Source organism: Hydra vulgaris, chromosome 13, assembly GCF_038396675.1.
Source record: "Hydra vulgaris chromosome 13, alternate assembly HydraT2T_AEP".
In the NCBI taxonomy this organism is placed as follows: domain Eukaryota; kingdom Metazoa; phylum Cnidaria; class Hydrozoa; order Anthoathecata; family Hydridae; genus Hydra; species Hydra vulgaris.
In genome coordinates, this window is record NC_088932.1 from 32,488,096 (window position 1) to 32,515,109 (window position 27,014).

General features: G+C 28.3%; 1 protein-coding gene and 1 long non-coding RNA gene across 8 annotated transcripts; one reads left to right on the forward strand and one right to left on the reverse strand.

The window, feature by feature from the left end:
- Positions 1-1,548: 1,548 nt before the first annotated feature.
- On the reverse strand, positions 1,549-26,042 carry LOC136089291 (uncharacterized). Of its 7 annotated transcripts, none has more exons than XM_065815214.1 (5): positions 25,798-26,042; positions 25,074-25,173; positions 21,887-22,025; positions 21,673-21,749; positions 1,549-4,959 (listed from the first exon to the last, which is right to left on the reverse strand). In XM_065815214.1, exon 5 carries the CDS (start codon positions 4,865-4,867, stop codon positions 1,763-1,765), a length of 3,105 nt encoding a protein of 1,034 aa, XP_065671286.1. In that variant the 5' UTR covers positions 4,868-4,959; positions 21,673-21,749; positions 21,887-22,025; positions 25,074-25,173; positions 25,798-26,042; the 3' UTR covers positions 1,549-1,762. The 7 variants fall into 7 exon arrangements, with proteins under 7 accessions (XP_065671286.1, XP_065671285.1, XP_065671284.1 ...); XM_065815213.1 differs by lacking the exon at positions 25,798-26,042 and adding an exon at positions 25,437-25,465; XM_065815212.1 differs by lacking the exon at positions 25,798-26,042 and adding an exon at positions 25,267-25,428.
- Positions 22,338-24,331, forward strand: LOC136089292 (uncharacterized). Its single transcript, XR_010642930.1, has 2 exons — positions 22,338-22,493; positions 22,865-24,331. It is a non-coding gene; the product is annotated as an uncharacterized LOC136089292 (long non-coding RNA).
- Positions 26,043-27,014: the final 972 nt, after the last annotated feature.

Sequence of the window (27,014 nt, forward strand, 5' to 3'; positions counted from 1 at the left end):
TATATTTTTCTTATCATTTGATATTTTTTCTACTAAGTTGTAAAAAAAATAATGAAAACGGTGTATTAAAAAAATTCCACTTATGGCCACTTTTTGAGCTTTTCGCTTCATAGTGCGACAATGAAAAATAAATATGCAATGGCAAAACAAGAACAGCTCAATCCTATAATAAAGTAAATTAATTTTGAATACAATACTGCCATAGATACTTAACTGACAATAACAGATAGTTCTCTAATTTTTTGATAATTTTTCTTTTCTATTATCAATCAATTGTTTTTATTGTTGCATTTATTTTTTCAGGTACATTTTGTTACGCATGAGCTAGCTGTGTACAAGAGAGACAGTTGAATGGCTGTGCAATACAACAATATTTAGTACCCTCGTATGGTCACGAAAGTAAATATTAGTACTTAGTTTATTCCGGAAAGATTTTTTTCACTAATCAGGTTGATGAGAATAGCGTTGTATTAATACTGCAACCATTTATTAGTGTCGCATCAATGAAATACGAAACAAAAACTGTTTTAAATGGCCAGCTATAGAGAAGATATATGTCAAATTTTCCTACCTGTTCCAATAAACCCAAGATATTTCATTGAATATACAAGTGAATTTGACATACAAGAATTTACTTTAATGAATCTTTATATCTTTATATATTTTTTTAACATTTTTTGGCTTATGAATTGCAGTCAAAAGTTATTAAAAAAATTTATAAGCTATTTTACAAAGCCAATTTTATGCCAGTTTGACCACATGCAATTTTTTTTTGTTTGAATAGAAGATGAGACCCGCAGCTATCATCTCGTGTGAAAAGAAATCTATATGGGCCATTTGGCTTCACCTTTTTACAATTTTTGTACTTTGATGTCTTAACAAAGGACAATTTTTAATTTTTCTGGTAAAAAATTCGGATAACTATCATGAACAAATTTAGAAAACATATTGAAATTAAAATTAAAATTCCAGTTATTGCATCTTAAAGCTTAGAATAAATAAGAAAAATTGATCCAAATTCTTTCGATTTTTGAAGAAACGCAAATCTTAAACAATAAAATTTAGAACAAGGTTTTTTGTGTTTATTGATTTTTTTATTACACAAAAATAAAATATGTAAAAAAAAAAGTTCTGTTGACATTTTGTCAGAATTTCTGTTAAGTATTTTTTTTTTCTTTAAAATTGTTTAGTTTTTACAGATAACGGCTCTTTAGCCAAAATAAAGTTGTTTCCTTTTTGTTTTTAACTTGCAAAAAGTTAATTTATTAAAAATCTATATATAAGGCAACAGTGCCATATGTAGATTTTTGTAGATTTTTATTGATACAAGTTCGCACCTAAGCTAGTGATTGGTAGTTTAAAATTTTAAAGACTTTAAAGAAGTATCAGCACTAGTGTTCGAAATTTCTTGCAGCGCATAACAACAGATTCACGCTTAAAAAGATTTTTAAAATGCTTTGCAGTTCTGATTTGTGCTTATAATTACGCACTAATTTGCTAATATGAAATGCACATATTTGTACTAATGAAATATATTAAAAATGTATATTAGATAAAATTAATTATTGTATATAAAAATCTACACTTTATCATGATAATAAAAATTTAAATTGTGAAAACAATACTATTACTGCTACAAATACTATTATTATGGTTTCTTTTAACTATTACTCAAAAATTAATAAAAGCTGTAAAAATTAAATTATCAACTCGGGATTGTAAACTATAATGTCTTATTTTGTTCTGTAATTTATTTTACTGATTACCACAACTTTTTTTTTTTACGTTCAACGTAACTTTCAAAATCGTAGTTTTCCGGTATGTAGACAATTGTAAGAGTTTCCTCTTGAGAATCTTCTTGAGATTTATTGACTAGTGCAATATTGCCATAATCTATTTCTCTATTAATCTTTTTATTTACGGTATCTCTTTCATTTTTTAGCTCTTTTATTTCTTTTAACATCAAATCTCTTTTTTTAGGTGAGACAGCAATTTGTCTACTGCGTACCTTCATCATTCCGTTTGCACTATCTGCTTTGGTGAAATCATAGTTTGAGCTTTTTTTATTTGCATCAGCAAATAGTAAATAGATAGTTTCTAAGTTGCTTTTTTTTTCACCTGTTTTTTCTTTACTTTCATTTACTAATTTTTTTTCTACAAGCTGCATTAGCTTCATTAGCTCACTCGGTTCTACATTAGCATCATTTAATTTAAGTAAAGCATCGCCCAATGTATTAAATACAGAGGCACTTTTTTTATTTTGCACTTCTTGTAGTTTATCAAATAAGCACTTTGTGCATTCTATAATTTCTTTTGTATATTGAACTTTTTCCTCTGGGTTTGGTGTAATTGAAACAAGTTTGCCGTAGTATTTTACAATTTGTTCATTACATTCAATATTGTTATAAGGATCATCCTTTGGCACTACTTTTTTTTGTTGGGGTGCAAGAGGATTATCATGCAATGGTTTTTCATTAGACTTAAGCTCTTTATACAACTCTATGGCTTTTAAGTACTTGCTTTTAGCCTGAGCTACACTGTAACTGCCCGCTTTAATAGAAGCATCAATTGCGTCTTCTTTTATTATTCCAAGTCCACTTCGAACACTCAAGTGTCCTTCTAAAAGATCAAACTTTTTCCCTAAATATTCGGCTAACTTAAAATACTTCTTAGCATCTTCTCTTGTACCTGGTTTTTGATATATGTAAGTTCTGCCTAAATGGTAAATTATTTTTGTATAAAGAATTGCTATCTCTTCGGGCTGGTTATCACATTTTGGAAGTATCTCGTATATTGCTTGTGGTTCAAGATTATTAAAGTACAGCTCTGATCCTTCTTTATAAGGAATACAATTCTCAGCAATTTCTTTGCATGATTGTAACAAGTCACGAGCTATTTTACCATCGTGAAGTTTATACATATAATGATTAGATAAAGAATGCATTGTGCGAATACAATTGTTAACTTTATCACTTGTGATTTTGTTAGCGATGAAATCATGTTTTATTGTGTCTTCTGCACCAAGATTCTTAAAATCATTAATTGCTTTTTGAACTCTTTCAAATGTATCATCTTTGTTTTGATTACCTGATGATTTTGATACAAGATCTGGTGATATTTGGTTAGCATAATTGGATAATTTTTGATAGCTCTGTGTAACAGCATCAGAAAATTTTTGACCTTGATTATCATTGTCTAAAGTAAACTGCAACTCACGATCTACAGCAACTAAAATTGATAACCAGTTGTTTAACTGTTCTACGGTCAAATCCTCATCTCCGTTACTTTCTATAATTTTATTTGGGTTAGTATTATCACGGTCAGACTTAATTACATATTGTTTACGAATAACACTCAACTGTTTATTAATTAGCGGATTTTTGCACGAAAAATCTTCTCGCTGGTTTGCCAATGCCTTCAGGTAGCGTAATGATGGTTTATCAATTCTATCTTTGAATAGGTTTACCTTATCGACTTCATAACGGCTATTATATTTCAAACCGAACTCATTTTCAGGGTTTGTGATATGAGACTCGGGGAGTTCGCCTTCAGGAATTTGCTTTAGATATTTCCAACATTCTATTTGTTGACTTTGGTCAATCCTTCCAGTTAAAATATCCCCCAATAAATTTAGCATGCTGATAAGAGTGCGAGAAGATAATGTTTTACTTATCCTATCTTTTGCATCAAGTCCTTCTTTATTGGTATTTTCTGAACTAGCTATAGAAAACAACTGAGTGACGACATTTAAACCTGTTGGTTTTTTAGGAGTATACTTGATAGCAGGCCAGTTTTTTATTAGTTGATATTCTTCTGGTTTACCGGTTACCGGATTAAAAGTTTCAATTATGGGATCAAGACTGTGACTGAATATTGAACTTATTGGTTCTATATCTACTTTTTTGACTACATTAATCAAACCAAAAGCTTTTACAAGTAGTTCAGGTATTTTTACTTTTGGAAACAACCTATACGATGTACCTAAATGCTCATGACAAGTATTAACCAAATTAGGTGAAGATAGATAAGTCACTAAATCTAAGTTACCAGCATTTTTTTCAGTGTCTGGGTTAACAATATTAGAAGAAAAGCGTTTAATACCTATTGATCCAGGGCTATCAAAAGTAACAGCTTTAGCTGGATAAAGAAAATCAGCCGCACAAAAATAAACACTGAACTCAGCTAACCAAGCTCCAAGAGAGTGGCCGGTGATTGATAGTTGATATCCATTTTCTTTAGCGTATGCTACAACCTCTTTAGTAACAACGTAATCTTGTACCAACTGAGCAACTACTTCTTTTCCCAATACCCCAATAATATCAGTCCTTATAGGGGAATCAGATTTGAATATATCTTCAATAGTTGCTGTAGTTCCTCTATGAGCAAGCACTATCTGGTATTCTGACTCGTTAGTGAAGGTGGCGGCATAGTATTTTCCAGCTTCAGGTTTATTGTACACTTTTTGAACTTTCCAATTTGTTAAATACTGATTGTATTTAATTTTATCATCTGATTTAAATTCTACTTTTTCTCCTGGTACAGAGTTTTTATAAACGTATGAGCTCAACAATGCATGAATAAAGTCATTTGGATGCTTTAAATAGTTTTTGTTATTTTGAATAATTTTTTCTTCAATTTTTTGCTGTAACTCCACACTAATTGGATCAGTTGGTGTATTATCTCCCCAAATAATATGGTTTACATATTTGTTTTGTTCTATACCTTTCCATAGATCTTGCATTTTGGAAGGTGTTAATGATATTTTGCTTGAATCAATAACTCTACCATGATTAATTCTAAACACATTGGTATTTGAGCACAAAGCTACACAACTTGCAACAGTCCACGTTATATACTTAAGCTTCATGTTTTCTTACTTGACAAGTAGATACCAAACTTATTTGATATGTGTACCCTTGTATTTTGTACTATATGTATAACAAAACATACCAAAACGAACTAAAAAACAATACAATATTATCAACTTTACATTCAATATACACTGTTCGGAACATTTATACATCTATTTTATTACCGTAATATATATTGATATTTTTTAAAGAGTGGAGACCAAAAAAAGTCACACAAAAAGGTTCAAAATTTGGTTGAATAACCATTCTAAACAAATAACTTGCAAAAAACACGCACGAGTTATTCGTTAATTGATTAATGTATTATTGTTATTATTAATTATCATATAACAATACATAAAATTGTTTTCTGATTAAAAAAATAATCATAAATATTAAAGTAATATATAAAATAACGTTAAAAAATTAAGGGAAGTTAGGGTACAGTGGATCGAGGGGCACACTGAGTAAGAGGCAATTTTTTCAAAAATTAGAATTTTCTTTATCTTGATAATCTAATCATATTATGTGCTCATATATTAGCCATCTTTATTTATAGTTTTTACCACATAATTTTTGACTACTAATTTTTGGTAGGTAATTTTAGTTTTTAGCTAGCTAAAGTAAATTTTCTTACCTTCCTTATGTTTGTTATGGAGATCATGGTTGAAATAACTTTAAATGTTGAAGTATTTTATTTGAATCATTGATATTTATGCTTCCATTTAGTAGTTTGGCTTTTTTTTTAACAACAACCATGTCCCAAGAAATTAGAATTAAACTTAATTTGTTAAGGTGGTGCTCAGTGAATCAAGGTACATGGAAGAGTTTGATTCACTATGGCCCATTAATCATCTCAAAGATTAAATTCATGCATTTTTACAAACAAACTACATAAAAATGAATTTATTAGTTTTATGTTATGAATAAAAATATTTGAATAATTTTTTAATTTTTTAATGTTTTTATAAGTTTTGTTATCATTAAAGTTCTTTTTCTTTTCTCAATTTTCAAAATGTGTATTTTTTCGATTTTATACTAATCTAATTAATAAAGGTGCCAAAAGTATAGTGTGCTGTGTCTTAACTCCAACGGCCTCAAAGTTATTTGGCTATACCCTTATTCACTATCATTAATTCACAGCTGCGTTCATTGATTCATTGGGCCCCAGTATTGGAGCACAGTGAATAACACAACTCACTTTAAACCTTTCTGTGAGCCGTTAGATAATAATTATTTGGGTTTTAGTGATTTATTATTATGATAGACTTATATCTCAATCCTTTTGCCTTGAAAAAAATAAAATACATATTTTAACTTTTGCTCAATTTAAAAAATAAAGAAATCCGATTCACTGTGCCCCAATTACCCCTTCATATTAAAAAATGTAGACTTTTCTCCAGAACTAAGGTAACTCTAAAAGAAAAATACTTTTTTATAAAATAAAAGCGTTTAAAATAATTAAAAATTGATTTCAACTTATAAATCTTTATGAGGTATCCTATTTGCTGATAAATGTGGAATGTGTTCTTGTTTTGTTCTCACTTGTATGACTCTGCTTTAACTGTTTTTTATATGAATCAAAACATTATAAAAATTGTAACATATCAAAACAAAAGGACCTTTTTTCTTTATACCAACAAACTGTTGAACAGCACTGCAATTTAATTATACAGGGTTATGCGGAAATATAAACTAAATTAAGCAGAAATATAAAATAAGTTATTCGGAAAAATAAATTAAGTGGAAATATAAATTAATTATGTGGAAATATAAATTAAATTATGTGGAAATATAAATTAAATTATGCGTAAATAAAAACTAAAAAGTTTGCTTCATAATTTCAAATTTATATTTTTTGATTATAATTTTCTTATTTTAGTTTATATTTTCGCATCTTTTAATTTATACTTCTGCATAAGTTAATTTATATTTCCGCATAAATTAACTTATATTTCCGTAAGTTTTTAATTTCGAATCGTGGTTTTTGTTAAGAAAGTCGCGATGTTTTTATAATTAGTTTTTTTGTGATAATTAAAACAGTTATAAATAAAAACTTAAAGTAAAATTTTGTATAACACAGGCCAACAAAATCAGGTAAAATCCCTAATACTGTCAAAAACTTCTTCAAAAGAATATCAACCTAGGTCTCTTAAAAAACGTTTTTTTACAGAGATTTTAAAAAACATAAACATTTTTATTCAAAATTTATTGGCAAAAAATATAGTGTAAAAACGCTAAAGAGTATCAAAAGACTTTAAAAAAATGTTTTTCACCAATAAAACGAAAAATATTTATTTTCATTACAAACAAACATTTTTTTGAAGCCTCTGTAAAAAAACACTTCTTTTGAGACCCAGGTGGACATACTTTTGAAGAAGATTTTTTTTGACATTATTAGATATTTTACCCCAAATATTTGGGATTTGAACCCTGATATCTTTAAAATTTGACGTGATGGAAGAAAAAGGATTGCATATTTGAAATCAGAATCAAGAATGCTATATGTAAAAACATAAAAAATAAAAAAATAAAAAAAGTAAAAAAGTGGAATTTTGTTTGCCTGTGTAATCATCAAAAGTTTTTCTTTTTGAAAACATTATTATATTTATTACGTGCCATTTTGTCATCTTTTCAGCTATAGTTTTATTATTTTCAAAGTATAATGCAGCATAATAATGTTGGATCTACACAAAGTGATTTATGTAAAAAGTATCAAGTTTCAAAAACGATTATGAATCGGTTAGTTAGGAAATAATTAACCAAAGGTGTTGTTGAAACTGAGCATTTAGGGGGACGACAAGTACATTTAAGAAGACGAAAAGTACCCATCATGCTGATTGTAGAGTTATTAGTGCATTAAAAAGAATCCACTTGCTAGTACTAGAGATACAATTCAGAGATTGAAATTGAAAAATTGGAATTCGACATTTCAGAAAACAATTTATAGCAACATTTGGATGAGCTGTTTTATCATGTACCATCCCTATCGTAAAATTAATCGAAAGTCACGTTTGGAGTTTGCAAAGGCTAGCCGATAGTACAATTGGATGGTAGTGCAGAGGAAGCGAGTATTATGGTTGAGTCAATTAAACTAATACTTTTTCGTATTAAAACTGAGATGGTAATCAGTGTACTGTAATGTTTTTATAAACTTTAACATGCGTTCCCATAGTTTTGGCTGATAGTATTCGTTAAATAATAATCAAAGACTTTGCGATTTTAACTATGGTTTTATGTGTTGCTCTCTTAGATAACCCTTGATGTTAGAAACTTAATAGCATTATTTAATTTTTAATTATGGGTCGTAATTAACAGTTTACTTAACACTATAACAACTTACTCATGAATACTCAATAGTTACGTGACTCAAATCTTACTGATCATTAAAAATATTGCCTTAAATTTTATATTTATGCATAAAAACTTAGCTTTATGGGAACACTTCTAAATGATATGGAGCAATTTTTACTCATTTTTAACTTTGAATTAACGGTACGAAAGAGTCGTATTGAAGTCGTTGTTGGCTCTAAATAATTAATTTTTGTAGACTTTGGTACCCAGGGCCTGCGCGAGTAGGTGTCACGTAGGGAGGTGGTTGCGATTAAAATTTTTGCTGACCAAAAAAAAAAAAAGCCTTATTTATTAAAATTTGCTGACTGACTTGCCTAAAGGTCTATATTTTCCGACTAAATGAACAAAATATTTATTAATGAAGGAGGGGAGGGGGATTGGGGTCGGTATCTCACCCTAAAAACAGCAGTTGTTTATTAATTGTAAAGCTTTAAAAATGATAAAAAATGAAGACATTTTATCATTTAAACATGTTTAGACATTAAACTCTCAAAAAAACAACATACTAACACAAGTTAAACGCCCATACACCCATACACCACAAAAAAGAAATAACTACTAAAATAAAAAAAAACTTTTTGCGTTTTATTATAAAATACTTTTAAGCAAACAAACTTAAGAAAATGTTCTAAAAACTGTAGTAAATGTAGTAATATAGTCAATTATATAAATAACTTGTTGTCCCGATATGCCCAACAAAAGTCTGAAATTAAATTTAATCTGAAATTAAATTGAAATACCAAAATTAATACTATTCAAAAAGTTCAATTCCACTTTTTTAAAACCAGATTCTAAAAAAAGATGAAAAATACTCTCTGAAAAGTATAAATTTTTTATAAATAAAGCAAATTAGCAATAGTTCAAGATAAATCTTTTGCCGTTGTATTGCTAAGAAAAATATTTTGTTTTTTGAAAACTTGCTGATGCATTTTGTTATTTTTCATGCATTTTGATATTTCTAAAATTAATTTTTTTTTCCTACAATAATGAAACAATAATTTAAAATTTTTTTTTGAAAAAAATTTTTGCAAAAAAAATTTTTTTTGCTGAGATATAAGGCTTTAGACATAACTGTCCCGTTATGCCCCACTGTTCCGATAAGCCCCTCTCTAACTTAAATTGAATTTTTTTATATAGTTTATATACAGTATATATTTAAACTATATAAAAAAATATAGTACCGAGATGTATATAGTTTAGAAGAAAAAAATGTTTTAGACATTGTACTTTTTGGTCTTTTATGTTCAATATCTTTTGTCATATTGGAATTCTTTTACTCAGTTTTAGTATTTTGATACTTTATTATGCATGAAAGAAACAATTACTTTTCCCCTCTTTTATTTAACCCCACCCCCATCAATTAGATTTGGACTAAAATTACCTTTCTTCCTCCTTTTATTAACCCTTCCCCCACCCTCCTTGTAATAAGGACTCTTAAATTTTTAAATAAATTTTTTTGTTCGTAACTAGTTGCTGATCAGTTAAAACTAAAAATTGAAAACAAAAACAAGCAAAATTGATTTTGTTATTTATATATAAATAAAGACTTTTTTGTACAACTAGATTTTACTATGAAAACGAGGTTTTTTGTGCTTTAATTAAGAAATACAACTGTAACCTCAACCTTGCGTACTCAAAATATTAGCTTTTTGATGTAATTTTTATTTTTGTTTTGTACTTTAAATGTCGTTGTATGTTGGTTTGATGTTGACTTTCAGATCTATGTTTATGACCTATCTACACTAGCGCTCAATAATTGGAGTTTTGTTCATGTAAGTTTTCTTGCCACCTTTAAAATACTTAAAATATACTCTATGAGTTAAAGCCAGTTTAAAGTAGTTTAAAGTATGTAAGTCTATTAAGTTTGTGCAGCTAAATCTCTCAAAAATTCATGATATTGTTAGGAAATGCATAAAAAGTTAAGTTTTTATATTTTACAGAGTTGATAAAGTATTAAGGTACACAGTATGCAAAACTTCCACTTCTTTGTTTGTTTTTCAGTTGGGTAACATTTGGATGTTAGATGTTTATTATGATAGTTCTCTTTCTTTGACGGCAATTGTTGTGTCACCGCTTTGATGGCAATTGTTGTGACACCGCTTTGATGGCAATTGTTGTGACACCGCAAAAGTTACTCTATCCATATAGAGAACTAAACAGAAAGTTTATATTAGGTATGGAAAAAAATAAAACTTAAAATATTCAGTAACAAACTCTTATGGATACTCTCCACGGCGATCGCTCTCGATTACTGACCACGGAAATAATATTTAGTTGCGAAAAAGCGGCCAGATTTTTCAGTCGTTTTGAGAACATTTCACGGCGATCTATACTGAAGGCCTTGCCATCGCGCAAACAGCGTATTTGACTGGGGGCGTATTTTAAACTGTTCTTAACTATAATCGCCATTTTCGTTATATTGAAATATGGGTAAAAAGTGTTGTATTTATGGCTGTACTACAAACTATTTATCTGCTAAAAAGAAATCGGATAATTTGAAGATCTCAGTATATCGATTTCCTAAAAATGAAGAAGAAAAACAAATGTGGATTAAAGTAATTCCAAATGCAAATCTAAATGTACCTAATGACACTGTAGTTTGTGAGTTGCATTGGCCGATAAATTTTGAAAAACAACAAGTCAGAGGAAAATATTGTTCTAAATTTCCACCATCTGTTTGGCCAGGCATACCTTCTTGTCAAATTCCCACTCAATCTCCTCCATTACGTTCAACAAATTGTGCTTCTTCGTGTTCTTGAAATTTCGCTCAAGATGAACTATCAACCTTTTTAGAAAAAGATTGAGTAACTTTTGCTGAAATGAAAAAAATTATTTTAAGTAATGAAAGAGACTTAGGTATTCCATCGGTATGTTTTATGATTAATAACACTATTCATTTGCAATCACAAGCTTATTCAAATGGGGTTCCATGTTTTTTAATCAAGATTAGTGACGATTTGCATTTTGAAACTTATCACTACTGAGTCAAAATTAAAATTTCTACAATTTCTAAAAACAGAGTTTCCAAAATTAATGCATGGTCAATATTAGAAGAAGTCGTACGTTATTTATAGAATTTGATTCTTGGAAGTAAAGAAATTGTAATTCAAGAACATATAGCTTCTATGGGTTCACAGTGTATTGGTAGTAAGATTTATTCTAAAGAAATTATTATTAGATCTTTTCAAATCAAATCAAATCAATATATTTTCACTTTAATAATAACTGCATATCGTGCGGGACATTTACAAACAGTTATAAACTGATGACGTGTAAAGACCTATGATGGTATAAATTATAGCATAATAATAATAATGATAATAATAATAATAAGTAATAATAATATAAATAATAGTAATAAATAGTAATAATAGTAGTAAATACAGTAATATAAAAAAGTATAATCTATATATATATTTTACTATATATAGATATATATTTTACTATATATTTATCTATATATATAATAGTGATAACCATTAATAATAATGCAAAATAAAAAGTATAAAAATCATAATAATATCAATAACAAAAAATATAACAGGTAAAAAGAAGGAAAGAAAATGGAGAGAAGTTTAACGACTTGGAAAGAAAAGTCAAAGAAGGAGAAGTCCTAGGAGAGTTTTGTTATGTACCAGAATTTTTTAAGCATAGTATTTTATAAGGAAATAGAAACATTGAATATACATTTAAGTATAATAAAAAGAATTAAAAAAAATTGTTATAAAGAATTAAGCGGGGCGATTGCATAGAAAATATTTTATTGTTTATTTATTACATGTTACATGGTTTAGTAACAATGCCACAAATTTTAGAGCCATATAAACTTTACAGAATGATGAAAATGAGGGTATTTGGTTGTGACTAAGTGAACATTTATATATTTTTATGCTTTATTTTATGAGTTTTATATTTTTATTTCCATTTTTTGGTTTTATATTGTTGTTTTTATTTTTATTTATGAGTTTTATACTTTTAGTATATTAAAAATTTAGTTATAGAGAATAGCTTGGGGGTGATTGCATAACTGATAGTTCATTGATTATTTTTATTGAGGATAAAATTTTTTACATGGGTTATGAAGGCATTTCTATTTGTCATTTTGGAGAATATTATTTAGTTTCAACAGGAAGAGAGTTCCAACAGTGAATTGATTGATACTTGATTGACTTTATACCATTCTTATGTGTTTGTTTTAAAGGCATAGAGAGACTACAATAAGATACAGACCTAAGTTTATAACTATGAATATCATTTGTGAATTTAAAGTAGCTAGTAAAACAGATGGGCTTATTATTGTGGACACTGTCCCATACAAGAACACAATTTGATAAGTAGATAAGTTCGTCAAGCTTTAAAATTTTAGAAAGATTATATAGTATGTCAGAACTAAAACTGTTAGGTTGAAAGTGAATTATTCTTAAAGATTTATTCTGGAGATTTATAAGGTTTTTTTTATAAATGGATGAACTTTGTCCCCATATCTGACAACCATAGCGTAGATGGGAGTTAAAAATAGCATGCCAAATATTCGCAAGGGTTTCGTAGTTCACAAAATGCCTTATTTTGGTAAGCATTCAATTTGCTCAACTTAGTTTGTTTGATATGGATTTAATTTGTTGAATGAACAAAAGATTTTCATCTAATAATATGCCCAGATATTTTATTTTATTTTTGCCTTGAGGTTTAAATAGAACTAATTTAGTTTTTTTGACATTCAAAGATATTTTGTTTGATCGCAACCATTGAACCAGTGATGCCAGGTCATAATTTAGGTACTTATTTAACTTTTTTAAAGACTTATCTACAATCAGAAGGTTAGTGTTATCAGCAAAATGGTACATCTTTGAGTATTTAATACAGTTGTTTAAATCATTTATGTAGATAAGGAAAAGAAGGGGACCCAGAGTTGAACCCTGAGGAACACCTATAGACGTAAACTTAGTAGTGGATGAGATATTACCAATAGTAACACTTTGTGGACGATGGTTTAGATATGACTTAAACCAGTTCAAAGCAGTTCCCCTTACACTATAATGATACAGCTTTGATAATAGAATTTCATGGTTGACAGTATGAAAAGCTTTTTGCAGATCAACAAACACTCCACAGCAAATTGTTTTTGATTTAAAGCCTCGCGTACGGTATCAGTTATATCTATGAGTGCTTGGTTAGTAGAGTGTTTCTTTCGAAATCCAAATTGCAGATTATATAAGCTATCTGATAGATTTAAAAAACTAAGTAGCCTGGTATACATAAGCTTTTCAATTAGTTTACCTATATTTGAGAGTAAGGATATAGGCCGATAGTTACAAGGATCTTGTTTACAGCCGCTTTTAAAAATTGGAACAACTTCTACAACTTTAAATAAGTCAGGGAATATCCCTGATTGAAAAGATTGATTTATTATAATACTTAAGGGGAACCTCAATTCTTGAGATGCTAAGGTCATTATTTTTGAAGGAATGCTATTGGGTCCGGTGCTTTTTTTTGGATTCAAGAAAGAGATATAGTCATTTACTTCTTGAGTAACTGGAGATATAAAAAAAGTATTAGGATTTTGGTTTTTTAGATAGTGGCTGAAGTAAAATCTAGGAGGTTTAATTTCTTTAGCAAGATTATCTGCAATTGAAGAGAAGTAATCATTAAATGTGTTTGCAATTATTTTCTTGTTAGTTATAGTTTTATTCTTAATATTTAAACTATCTATATTATTGTTGCTCTTTGATTTAATATAAATAATACTCCTTATTCCTTTCCAGGTGTTTTTAAGGTTATTTAAATTTTCATTAAAGTAGGTTGAATAATATGTTTTTTTTTAAGTATTGCAGTAGGTTACTAATTTGATTTCTATAATATTTGAATTTTTGAAAGTATTGTAGCTTTAAAGTCTCATTTTTACATTTTATAAACTTCTTGTGCAACTTATTTTTAATTTGTATTAAAGTAATGATTCCATTAGTAATCCATGGCTTTTATAAAGATTTATTAGCTTTTTTGGTAGACATTTTGATGGAGGCATGATTATCAAGTATTCTTTTAAGTGCATCCAAAAACTTAGAAGCAGAGTGATTAGCACAATAGTTCCCTTGTTGGTTTATTGAAAGCCAATCAGTTTCTTTAAGGTCTTTAAGAAAACTTTTTTCATCAAAATTTTTAAAACATCTACGATATAGTTTGGGATGAGACTGTTTTAAGTTCTTGCATGGAAAGGATATGAACTGAATAAGATGGTCAGCAAGGCATACTGTGAGGTTGCCTGATTTAGTATTTGGCTGTGAAAGTTTACAAATATATCATCTATGAGTGTCTTTGATTTTGGAGTAATTCTGGTTGGTTGAGTAATTAATGGGAAGAGAGAGAAAGAGCACATAAGATCTAGAAAGTTAGAAACATCATTACAAGAGTCATATTTTAAAAGATTAAGTCTCCTAAAAGTACTATATTTTTATTCTCTAGTGATAACTTATATAAGTGATATTGAACCCACTTGTGCTCATAAATGGGTGACAATAAATGCAACCTACAATAATATTTTTTTCTGATGGCAGTAAAGTTTCAATAAAGGTTGATTCTAGTTCTTTTATTTTTCTCAATTTTGAGGTCTGATCTCAAGTTATAATTTAATTCAGATTTTATATATATAATAGTTCCTCCTTTATTAGAATGAAAATCAGTACGTTCAAAGACATAGCCATTTAAAGTGATACCAGTTCTAAGTGTTTTGTTGTGATTTAAGCAAGTTTCAGATATAGCAATGGTATTGGGTTTATTATTCATAAGGGAAAGCAGAAGTTTTAGACCATCAAGGTGATATTCCAGGGATGATATATTAAGATGTAAATAGGTTTTTGAATCAATACTAATAGCTTTGTTATACTCTGTTGTATCACAGTATTTACAATTAATATTATCATTGTCAAGTTTATTTTGAAAAAGATCATTTAGGTTAGATGAAGTTGTCATAAGATAAATTATGAGTAAAAGTATTTGCACCATTTATAGTGACCTTAAAATCCTTATCAGTCAGAGAAGAGTATGGTAGAGTGTTTTCCAAGCATTTAAAACAGTACCAATGGCCAGTTTCAGTCATCAAAGAGTTGTAGAATTTTTATCAATATTATTACACATTATTTCAGTATTTTTTACACATTATTTTTTTATTTTTTACACATTTTTTTTTACACAGTATTTTTTACACAATATTTTTACACATTATTTCAGTATTACACATTATTTCAGTACTTTGCTACGTCCAGAAGTTTGTATAATCAATTGCGAACAGATTACCAATTGCCTTCTGTAAGAACTTTGACAAGAATAACTTCAAAAGTTTCTAAATTAAACGAAAAGCTTTTTTTGACAAATATTTCCCAATCTATTGAAGAAAAACAGAAACTTTGTTTGTTATTGCATGACGAGGTTTATGTTAAAAAAATGTTATTATATCATGGTTGTACATTGTTTGGAAAAGCAATGGATGATTCAACTTCTCTTGCAAAAACTGTATTGGGTTTAATGGTTAATTGCTTATTCGGTGGACCATCGTTCATTACCAAAATGATACCTATAAGTAAATTAAACTCGCAATTTCTTTTCGAACAAAAAAGCATTACTATCCAATCAATAAAGGAATCATTGGGTCAAGTCAAAGCCATAATATGTGATGGAAATAGAATTAATCAGGCATTTTTTAAAATCTTCGAAAGAACAGTTCCAAATAAAACCTGGTTGACTAATGATGGTATTTTCTTAATCTTTGATTATGTTCGTTTGCTTAAAAACATTAGAAATAATTGGCTTACTGAAAAAAACTGGTCAACTTATTTTTTATGATAAAGGAGTACATAAAGTAGCACAAATGGGATCATCTTTATGAACTTGAATCCAAAAATTTAGTTAAATTATCTAATTTAAACGAGGTTTCAATATTTCCAAAGCCAATTGAGAGGCAGTCAGTTTCTACCTGTTTAAGGATATTTTGTGACAAAACTTACCATGCTTTGATTAACCATCCAAGACTGCAGCATATAAAAGAAAGACAAGACACAGCAGATTTTATTAACATTGTTGTATTGTGGTGGAAAGTTCTCAATGTTAAGGGAACAGGTGCAGATATTAAATTTAATGATGAACTTCAAGCAGTAATTAGAGATCCAAATGATAATAGGTTGGACGATATTTCAAATTTTGGAAATATGGCTTTAAAGATGGCTGGAAAGCAAGGTAAAAGAAAGAAACAACTTACTTGTGACACTGCACAATCAATTTACCACACCTGCAACGGTGTTGTTGAATTATGTTGATCATTATTGAATAGCTCACATCAATATGTCATTCTTAGTGAGTTTTCTACTGATCCATTGGAAAAAGAGTTTAGTAAATTGCGACAAAGTTCCGGAGGCCCATATTTTATAACAGTACAACAGGTGATTGAAAAATTAAATATTTCAAGAGCCAAGCTTTTACTGTCACTTGATAACCTGGTTGTTGACATAAGTCTTGATACAACCCATTCTTGTCCAAATTGCGGCTTTTTATTTGATGAGTCCTCTGCTGAGATATTCTACAACTTACCAGATCTTGAATCTCTTATTTCTCTTGATACAAATATGGCACTTATATACATATCGGGGTACTCGTAAAGATATCGAACTATCAGAAAAAGAACTGCTAGAAAAAACCACTTTTTACCACCAAAAATATGGACAATACATAGACTCAATTGACCGTGGTGGACTTAATATTCCCACTGATAATACCTGTCAATGGGTAATATTTTCTTTTATAATTTTTAATGTGATTAAGGATCAAGTATGCAGAGTTTCATTAAGCAATATTCTAATGATGGTATCAGAGTTTTACAACTTTGAGATGCATCGACATCACGGAAATATTCTTTCAAATAATTTTTTAAATAATTAATGTAAACTTCTGACTTCTCGTTCAAATAAAGAACCAGCTCAAAAAATATTAAAATTGTCATGAATTCTTAAATTATTATTGTAATCTTATTGCAAACTTTTTATTGTAATTTTATGTATATGATTATTAACTTGTGTTTTACAAATAAAGTCTTTTTTCTTCAACTCTGAATTTCACCATTACTGGATCTTCTGGAAAAGGAATGCTCTTTGATTTAATATAAATAATACTCCTTATATATATATATATATATATATATATATATATATATATATATATATATATATATATATATATATATATATATATATATATATATATATATATATATATATATATATATATATATATATATATATATATATATATATATATATATATATATATATATATATATGTGTGTGTATATATATATATATATATATATATATATATATATATATATATATATATATATATATATATATATATATGGCATGACTTTGATCTTATCTTTATTTTATTTTTGTTTGATTAATTTGAGAGAAAATTATAAATTAAGAAATATTTTGTTGGAATTTCAGTTTGTTATTTTAAAATAAAACGTTTTGAGAGTGAAAAGTTTGAGTTAATATAAAATTACTTAAACACATTTTTGTTTTGTTTTCGCCGTTTAAAAAATAGGCCCCAGTCAAATACGATGTTTGCGCGATAGCAAGGCCTTCAGTTTAGATCGCCGTGATACTCTCAGTATCGTCAATATTTGACAAACTGAGAGTAAACAATGCATTTTGGTACTTAAAAGTACCAAAATGCATTGCGCAAAATGATTTAAGGGGAAAGGGTTAAACGCAATCCAATAAATTCAACAATCGTTAAACGCAACCCAATAAATTCAACAAAAGAATTAGGCTAAAGGTAAACTGAATGTGTGTTTTTTTTTCGCAAAAGAAATATCAGGCTCTTTCGTTTTTCTTTTAAAGAAATTTATTTTATAAAAAAAAGGATTTATATTTCACATTAATGAAAAATAAGTTTTGTAGTAAAAGTTGAATATTTTGATTTTTTTTTTTAATCAGTTTGGTAATAAAAAAAATATACATTTTTTTTAAAAAGTCATAATTATAACTTGCTTGAGGAAAAAAAAAGAAACGTGTGAAAAGTGTATTTGAATTTTTAAACAATCCCTGTGTAACTCATGATCAAACTTGTCTGAAAGGATTAAAAATATTTGGTGTTCATGGAAATGGTAATCATGTTAAATATACAACTTTCTCGATAAAAGTGAGTTGCTTTTATTACATGACGTCATTACACTTGAACACAAAATGATTTTATGATTGAGATTGAACTTTTTAAATACATTTTGATCTACTTTACAATAAATTTTTGAAATTGATTTAAAGTTACTTGGCGTAATTTCATTTTAATTTCAAAAAATCAACTTCCTAAACGAGGGTCAAAGGGGAAATATATTTGGAATTTTTTGTAAAGTAAACTGTTGTTGCGAAAAGTTATTATCTTAAGCATGAAAAAAAGGAAGTTCTGACTTTAACCATAATGCTTCAACTTTAAAATTTTAGCTTAGTCAAAATTATAACATTTCAAAACACCTCTTAATTTACTCAAAAGATTGAGATAACAACTCAGCAGGTGTCGATAAATATTCAAAAGATTGAGATAACAACTCAGCAGGTGTCGATAAATATTCAAAAGATTGAGATAACGACTCAGCAGGTGTCGATAAATATTCAAAAGATTGAGATAACAACTCAGCAGGTGTCGATAAATATTCAAAAGATTGAGATAACAACTCAGCAGGTGTCGATAAATATTCAAAAGATTGAGATAACAACTCAGCAGGTGTCGATAAATATTCAAAAGATTGAGATAACGACTCAGCAGGTGTCGATAAATATTCAAAAGATTGAGATAACAACTCAGCAGGTGTCGATAAATATTCAAAAGATTGAGATAACGACTCAGCAGGTGTCGATAAATATTCAAAAGATTGAGATAACAACTCAGCAGGTGTCGATAAATATTCAAAAGATTGAGATAACGACTCAGCAGGTGTCGATAAATATTATTCTAGTTCATTTGAAACGTTTTTATATTATTGCAAGCTGAAAAATTTTATGCAACATATTTTCTTCAGTTCATATTGGAAACTACAGTGGAGAAAATAGTATTAGCCTCACCATGTACTGATCCAATATTTTGTAAATCTGTAAGCAAGTTTGTGCTGTGCATCTTTTGTATCCACACACATATAGTTATAGTTACAAACAACAACTTTTTTGAGATTATAATATAGCATAATTAAATTACGGTTTTAATAAAACCATAAAGTGTACAATATTTGAAATTTGCGGTAACAAATAGAATTAGCCTCATCAATAATTATTTTCAGTTTACTTGTATATTTTGATCTGGTAATACGCATTTGTGACTTGGTTTTTTATTATTATTTGTAAATTAAATAAAGACTGGGAAATCAGTGCTCATAAAGTTTTTAACATAATTTAACATAAGGTTTTTAATACCATAATTTGAAATGGAACGTGGTAAGCGTTTAACGAATGAAGAATTAGCAGTAATTAAAGCATACAAAGATACAAGATTATCTAATTGGGAAATTGCAAAGAAAATTAAAAAATCTCCAAAAGTGGTTAACAATTATTTCAATATTGGTGTTAATTATGGAACTTATAAGGGAAGTGGTGGCAAACGTAAAATTGATAATCGTACTAAATGAGTTATTGTATGTCGTGCTGCTGCTCAGCGCATGACTGCATTTCAAATTCATGTTGATTTACAATTACCTGTATCTATTTAACGTGTGAGGCCAATTTTACATGAAGATCCAAACACAGTTTGAAAAAAGCGTAAACTAAAACAAAACTCACTGCTCGTCATAAAAAAGGTAGATTACAATTTGCAAAAGAACACATGTCTTGGCAGGAAGAGTGGCATCTAGTTCTCTTTAGTGATGAAAAAAAGTTCAATCTAGATGGTCCTGATGGCGATCAACATTACTAGCACAATCTTCGAAAAGAGAAAGAAACTCGGATAAGTGGTAACTTTGGTGGTGAAACTGTTATGGATTGGGAGGCTTTTTCCTTTGCTGGAAAACTCCAACTGGCAAGAATTTCAACAAATATCAATTCACAGGACTACATTGATTTATTAGAAATAAGTCTGCTTGAACATGGTGAGGAATTGATGGGTGAAAATTTCACTTTTCAACCAGATAATGCTGCTATCTATTAGTAAGCGACCGGGGTTGATATTTGACTGGGGCCGCGCCGGGTTTGTGACCGGGGCTGCATTACTATTGATATACCTTATAAATATATTATTGTTTTTTAAAATTCCTGATATACTTTACATAAAGGTATATATATCATCTCATCGTCAGCATCATCACCATCATCATCATCATCATCATCATCATCATCATCATCATCATCATCATCATCATCATCATCATCATCATCATCATCATCATCATCATCATCAAGCATACAGTTGATGATGATGATTAGGATGATTATGATGATGATGAAAATGATCATCATCATCATCTTAATCATTGGCATCATTATCATCTTCTCTGATACACACTATAATTATAATTACTACTCTCATACTCTCTATAAGATCATTGCTTCTTTTCCTATCTTTTAAAGACACCATATATACATCTGATCTACTTTGTTCTTTTTTATTTGTCATTGTAAATATTTATGAATTATATTATATTTTTATATATTATTTTATATAATTCAGCCCCGACTAGTAACCCCTGCAAATTGTGTTTGTTTAGCCGGGACCGGGTTTGCAAAAACCTCTGATTTTAGCCGGGGCCGGAGCCGGGACCCTAGTCACTTACTACTATCCATAATTAAAAACTTACAAAAGCTTGGTTTAGAGAAAAAGATATTCACGCATTGGAATGGCCCGCATGTAGTCCAGATCTTAACCTAATTGAAAATCTATGGAGAATACTTTCTAGAAAGGTTTATGAAACTTTTCTAGAACTATTCCCCATAGATTTGGAGCAGAAAACTCGTATCAGACAGGCTTGGAATGAAATACCTATAGAAACAATCCAAAATCTTGTGATTAGTATTTGTCTAGTCGCATATTTGAAATCATTAAAAAATCAGGAAGCAATATTAAATATTAAATGAGCGAAAAAACAAAAAAATTTCTGTATTTTCTTGTATATAACGTAAATGAGGCTAATTCTATTTTCTCCACAAATTGAATACTTGTTATTTTTTTTCCATTTGTAATTAATTAAACATACCAATTTATAAACTTTTTAGTTGTTGTAGAAGATAATAAGAAATAAAGTAGATTTAATAACTGTTTCACTTCCATTTTTGTTAAATTAGAACAAAAAATAAAGGTGATGCTAATACTATTTTCTCAGCTGTATATTTAAACCTGAAAATATACAGATTCTTAGATTTAAATCAACTATATATATTTAAGAACTATATAAAGAAACCACATTTAACAATTATATCAAGAAATCAAAAAACCTGCTAATAACCTGTTGATAGGTGGCAAACTGAAAGAACTGAAACTTTTTGCAATATTCTACAAAAGGGCATATTGAAAATAACCAATCTAGAAAAAAAAAAGCAATTTAGTTGGAGATTTCAATTTGAATTGCTTCCTTTATTACCAAATTATTTTTTTTTCACTAAACATTTTTTCTACAGCTTATTCCTAACAGAAACGATACCAAAAAACAATCAACCTACTAGAATTGTCAGCTCTTTGTTGCTATTAGTTACAATATTTTAACTACTTTTTTTTCTAATTAATTATTAAAAGATGCAATAATTAATTTTGACGTCTCCAATCATTTTCCGATAATATTTTTTTCTCTACGCGATAATTCTAAATAGAAAAGTATACACAGTACATTAATCTGAAACCGTATAAATTTTAATTACAACACAAACATTATTTATAAAACGATTTAAATCACAACAAAAACATTATCTATAAAACATTTTTTAATCACAATACAATCATTTTCCTTAAAACTTTTTGAGCAGAATAGCTCTGAAATTTTTAGAATTTTTCTTTTGTTAATAAATACCAAAGAGATTTTATCTGCTTAGATTTCTGAAGGTCTTAAGAAATCTTTAAAAACAAAGCAAAACTGCTTTATATTCAAAAATCAGAAAAATACAAAATAAGAAGCTTATTTGATAAAACGTTGCAAAAATGCTAAAAAGATGCGAATGATTGCTAAATAAATATTATTTTAAAGATAGCATTAATGTTGAAGCTTGCTTGTCTGTAAAGACTGATAAACATTTGTACAAATACATCTTAAAGAGGCACGTCAAATTAATAATGGTAAAGTAAACACTTTTTGAGATAATTGTTGTTTTAATGCGTCTGAAGCATTGTAGCAAATATTTGAGTATTCCATAAGTCATGTCACAGACATTATCCGTGTATATATATATATATATATATATATATATATATATATATATATATATATATATATATATATATATATATATATATATATATATATATATATATATATACATATATATATATATATATATATATATATATATATATATATATATATATATATATATATATATATATTGCCAAAAAAACACGAACAGTAAGCTTCAACGTGTTCAAAAAATTTTCATAAATATTTTATCTTAGGTATGCATATAAGTTTACGTAAACTTAATTTTTTATAGATAGAACATCTTATTTGTCAGGTAAAAACTGGAATCACTCCTTTATAAAAATACATTTCACCATGTCATTCTGGAAATTCAAGAAAGAACTTATCACTTTGATGCAAATCATATGTATAATGTTGATGAGACCGGTATTTCCAAATTTCAACAAAATTCCAATGTCTTAGCCCCTAAAGACTAAAACAAGTGGAGATGGAAATCTGTAATGAATAGGATTTAACAATAACAGCTGTTAGTGCATTCAGTGCTTCAGAAAAGTATATTCCCCCAATATTTGCGTTTAAAAGAAAACGCATGAATAATTAATTGTTGCGGGGAAGCAATCCTGATATGAGTGCCACTCACTCAAGTTGAATCAACGAAAATTCTGCATGCAACGGAGAATGTGATATTTTTACGGCTGCAATACGAAATTGTTGAACTGTTTACAAAAATATTTAATTTCCTAAGCAATATTGAAGAAGCAGCCAATGGATTTGGAGCAGCTGGTATTAATCCGTTAAATATCATAAAATTGAATTATTCTGGTCAGGAACCCAGACAAATGGTACGAATCATACATATAGTGTTACTCAGGCCTGTTCACTACATAAAATAATTGATATTTTACATTAAGATTTGTACAGATCCAAAACATCTGAAGTGTTGTTATTTTGCTATAGTATCCTCATGGTTTTGTTCTATCGCCCAATTAGACTTTAGTGACTGAACTGGCACCAATTCAATAAGGTTATTCAAATTAGCTTTAAAATATTGTTTCTTTACTTTATTTGCTAAAAAAGAAAACCAGAAAATACTTAAAATAGAAACCTTTAAACCATTTTTACTAGTTCTTCATTGAAACTTTTTTAGAATGCAAGCAGAAAAAAGAAAAGTAGAATGGAACAAGAAGTAAAAAATACTGTTACTAAGAGTAACAAGGGAGTAAAGAACATTAATCAACTTGATACTATCTACCAAAGTACCAAATGTATTAGTTTCATACTGTACCAAATATACAGTATATATAGTACCAAATGTATCAATATAGTAACAAATGTATCAAGTTGATACTGATCATTTACCAAAGGGAAAAAGAGAAATCAAAAGTGATTATAAAAAAAAATTGGTATTGTTTAATTTTTGATGAAAAGTATTATGATCTGCACACGGAATAACTGATTATGTGTTACAAATGTAAGTCCTGATTATGCGAGAAGTGCACAAGTGAAGAAAGCGCATCTCGAATTTTAGTATGTGATTTTTGCACCTAATTATGGCAGTTACCATTTCATTCGTTATAAATCAACACTGTTAACAGTAATTGTAAACATACACAGAATAATAACAAGCGTTTGTTATTACTCTGCAGTGTGTTTAGAATGACCCCACGTCAGAAGGGGTAATGTCGAAAAGTTTCGTTTTTGCCTTAAATTTTGGTTTTATAAAAAAAATTGCTATTGGATTTAAAAAAATTGCTTTTCAGAGTTTGTGATTAATTAGTTACACTAAGCGATGAGCAAAAAATATGGTCATTTTCTTATAACAGTTTTCTAATTTTGACATTCCTGCTTAGCTGTTCTCCAATACCCCCTCTTTCCTATAGATAAATTCGTTTTTAAGAAGCAGCTTTTGTAATGCCTTTTGAGTGTTAATAAATCAAACTTTTCTTTAACTCCAAACTTTTTTTAAACGCTCTTTTGATATTTTTAATTTAATAATAATTTTATTTTTATTTCACATTTGATAAGAAAGATATAATGCAGAGTTGGGGTTAAAAAATATACAGCTAAAATCCTTTTAATGTTAGTATGTGCGGAATAAAATTATTTCGTAGACAAAACTTATCTTTTAATTTATTATAAAGAAAAATATAGAAGTAATTTATCTAAATTTATTAAGTAAAACCTCACCTTCACTTTACCATAAAATAATTCGTTAATCTTCAAAACCGCCGCCTCATTACTTTGAATGATTTAAATCATAGTCAAGTTGCGTGAGTTTATTTTTGGTTTTAAAATTTTTCAGAATTTTCAAGACCGTTTTTATTCTTTATTTAAAATACCATCTATAATTTCTTAGGAAGTTTAATTTTAAAAGTCATTTTGTGTATATACTTTGTTTGGGTAAAAATTAATCGAATTATTTTTACATACAATAATTAAAAATTTTGTGTCGAGCCAACTACAGTCATCATTATAACAAAAAAATAAAAACAAACAATTACCACATTTGCGACCAATAGAATGACCTCTGCATTCGTTGTTAACATAAATACGTGTGAAATACTTTAAGAGACGTTTCCAGATTGCACAGTAGACCAATAACTAAACAAATCGAAACCAAAACTTTCGACATTATATAATCTATTTTTTATTTTTATTTTTTTTAAATAGTTTTAATGCAGAAGTTTTCTTTACCTCAAAATAGAAACATTTATTAGCAAAAAAAAAAAAAAAAATCAAACAATAAAACCAAATTTCAACAAAATATCATTAAAAATAAAACTTTTGTAATAAAATCCTGTAATAAAGTATAAAAAGGTTTATCACAAAACAATAAGCCGGGTAAATAAAAAAAAAGCATGTACTTTTTCTTAGTAATTGGTCAGCTTTACGTAAATAAACACTTAAGTAATTCAAACTTTTACTCATCTAAAGCTAAACAATTACTCAGCGTTTTTGGAGTTAAGGCCGTTTTCCACAAGACGAAACATTCGCGCGAAGCAAATTTTTTCGTTGATAAGCGTGCGCAGATAAACATTTCTGGCAATTATACTGCAGCATTTCGCTGCAGCTATAAAAAAAAGTCGGATTCGTTTCGACTTTTTGCGAATCGCCATAAGCGAAAACCAATCAAGTTTTGAATATTATATCACCTGATATCAACATTAAAAAAAAAAAGGCAAAAGCACGTTAATTTTAAAGTGGCCAAGAAAAAAAATTTTTAACCTGGCGTTCTTATTGATTTTTCTGTGAACTCACTCTGAACATTAGCAAACATTAGTAAATTCATCAAATAAGGAGCAAGACTTAAATAGAGAACTTGCTAATGTAGTTTTGCACACTGACAATTCCGAAAGTTACAGTTCATAAGAAGGTGGCCAAACTTCAAGTGGCCAAACGATGATAAATCTTTTCGAGAAAAACACTACATGGAGTTAAACCTACTATTCGCTCTAACAGTAACAAGTCTTTAACAGAAATGTTCGTATCAGAGTTTAGTATTTATTTTCTTATACCTTCTTATAAAAAAAACTTATAATAAATTATTATATTACAAAATAATATCACATTTTACATACAAAAGACAGAAATATTGAAATAATTAAGAAATTTCCACATGCTTTAAAAGTAGAGAGTATGCTAAAAAAGTAATAAATGCTTTTAGTAAAACATATAGCGTAAACTTATTGCTGCCATTTTTATTGTTTATAACGAAAAAAAAAGTAGCACTAAAGAAAGTAAGTGTCAAAACGACGTGTCGTCATAGCGAAAAAATTCGCTTTACGCGAATATTTTGTCTTGCGGAAATTATTTCGTCTTTCGCTTGAATTTTTAAATTCGCTTGAATTTAAAAATTCAAGCGAATTCGATCCAAAAATTTGGCTCGAATTCGCTTGAATTTTTAATCGCGAAAGGCTAAGCAGTTTAAAGGCGGATTTCCACAAGACAAAAATATTCGCGCAAAGCGAGTTTTTTCGTCGATAAACATGCGCAGATAAAACATCTCTGTTAATTTTTAAAAAAACGTAAAGCTGAACAGCTACTTCAAAAACGGCGAGTAAAAGCAATTACTTTTTTTATTCACCCGGCTTAATAATCTAGATTTTTGTGATGCTGATCAACTAATGTAGAGTTAGCAAATAATTGTTTATAGATACTATTTGAGAAAAGAAAATTACACGAGAAATATTTTATGGTGGCTACCCACTATAAAAAGTCTAAAAAAAAAAATTTTAACCTTTATAAACAATAAAATGTATAACAATGGAAGAAAAATTTATAAGTTTGCTCTAATTTTGTTCCTTAAAAAGAGATAAACATCTAAAAGTTCCTTAGCAACGGCCTTAGGGACAGTTGGAACTTTTTTTCTCCAGAACTAATATGCACTTTTTCTCCATATTTTTACTGTACCTTAACCAAGTTCTTATCTACACTGTTAAGTT

Coding starts and splice junctions, on each gene's coding strand:
- LOC136089291 (XM_065815214.1), bottom strand. CDS start 4,867: ATGAAGCTTAAGTATATAACGTGGACTGTTGCAAGTTGTGTAGCTTTG.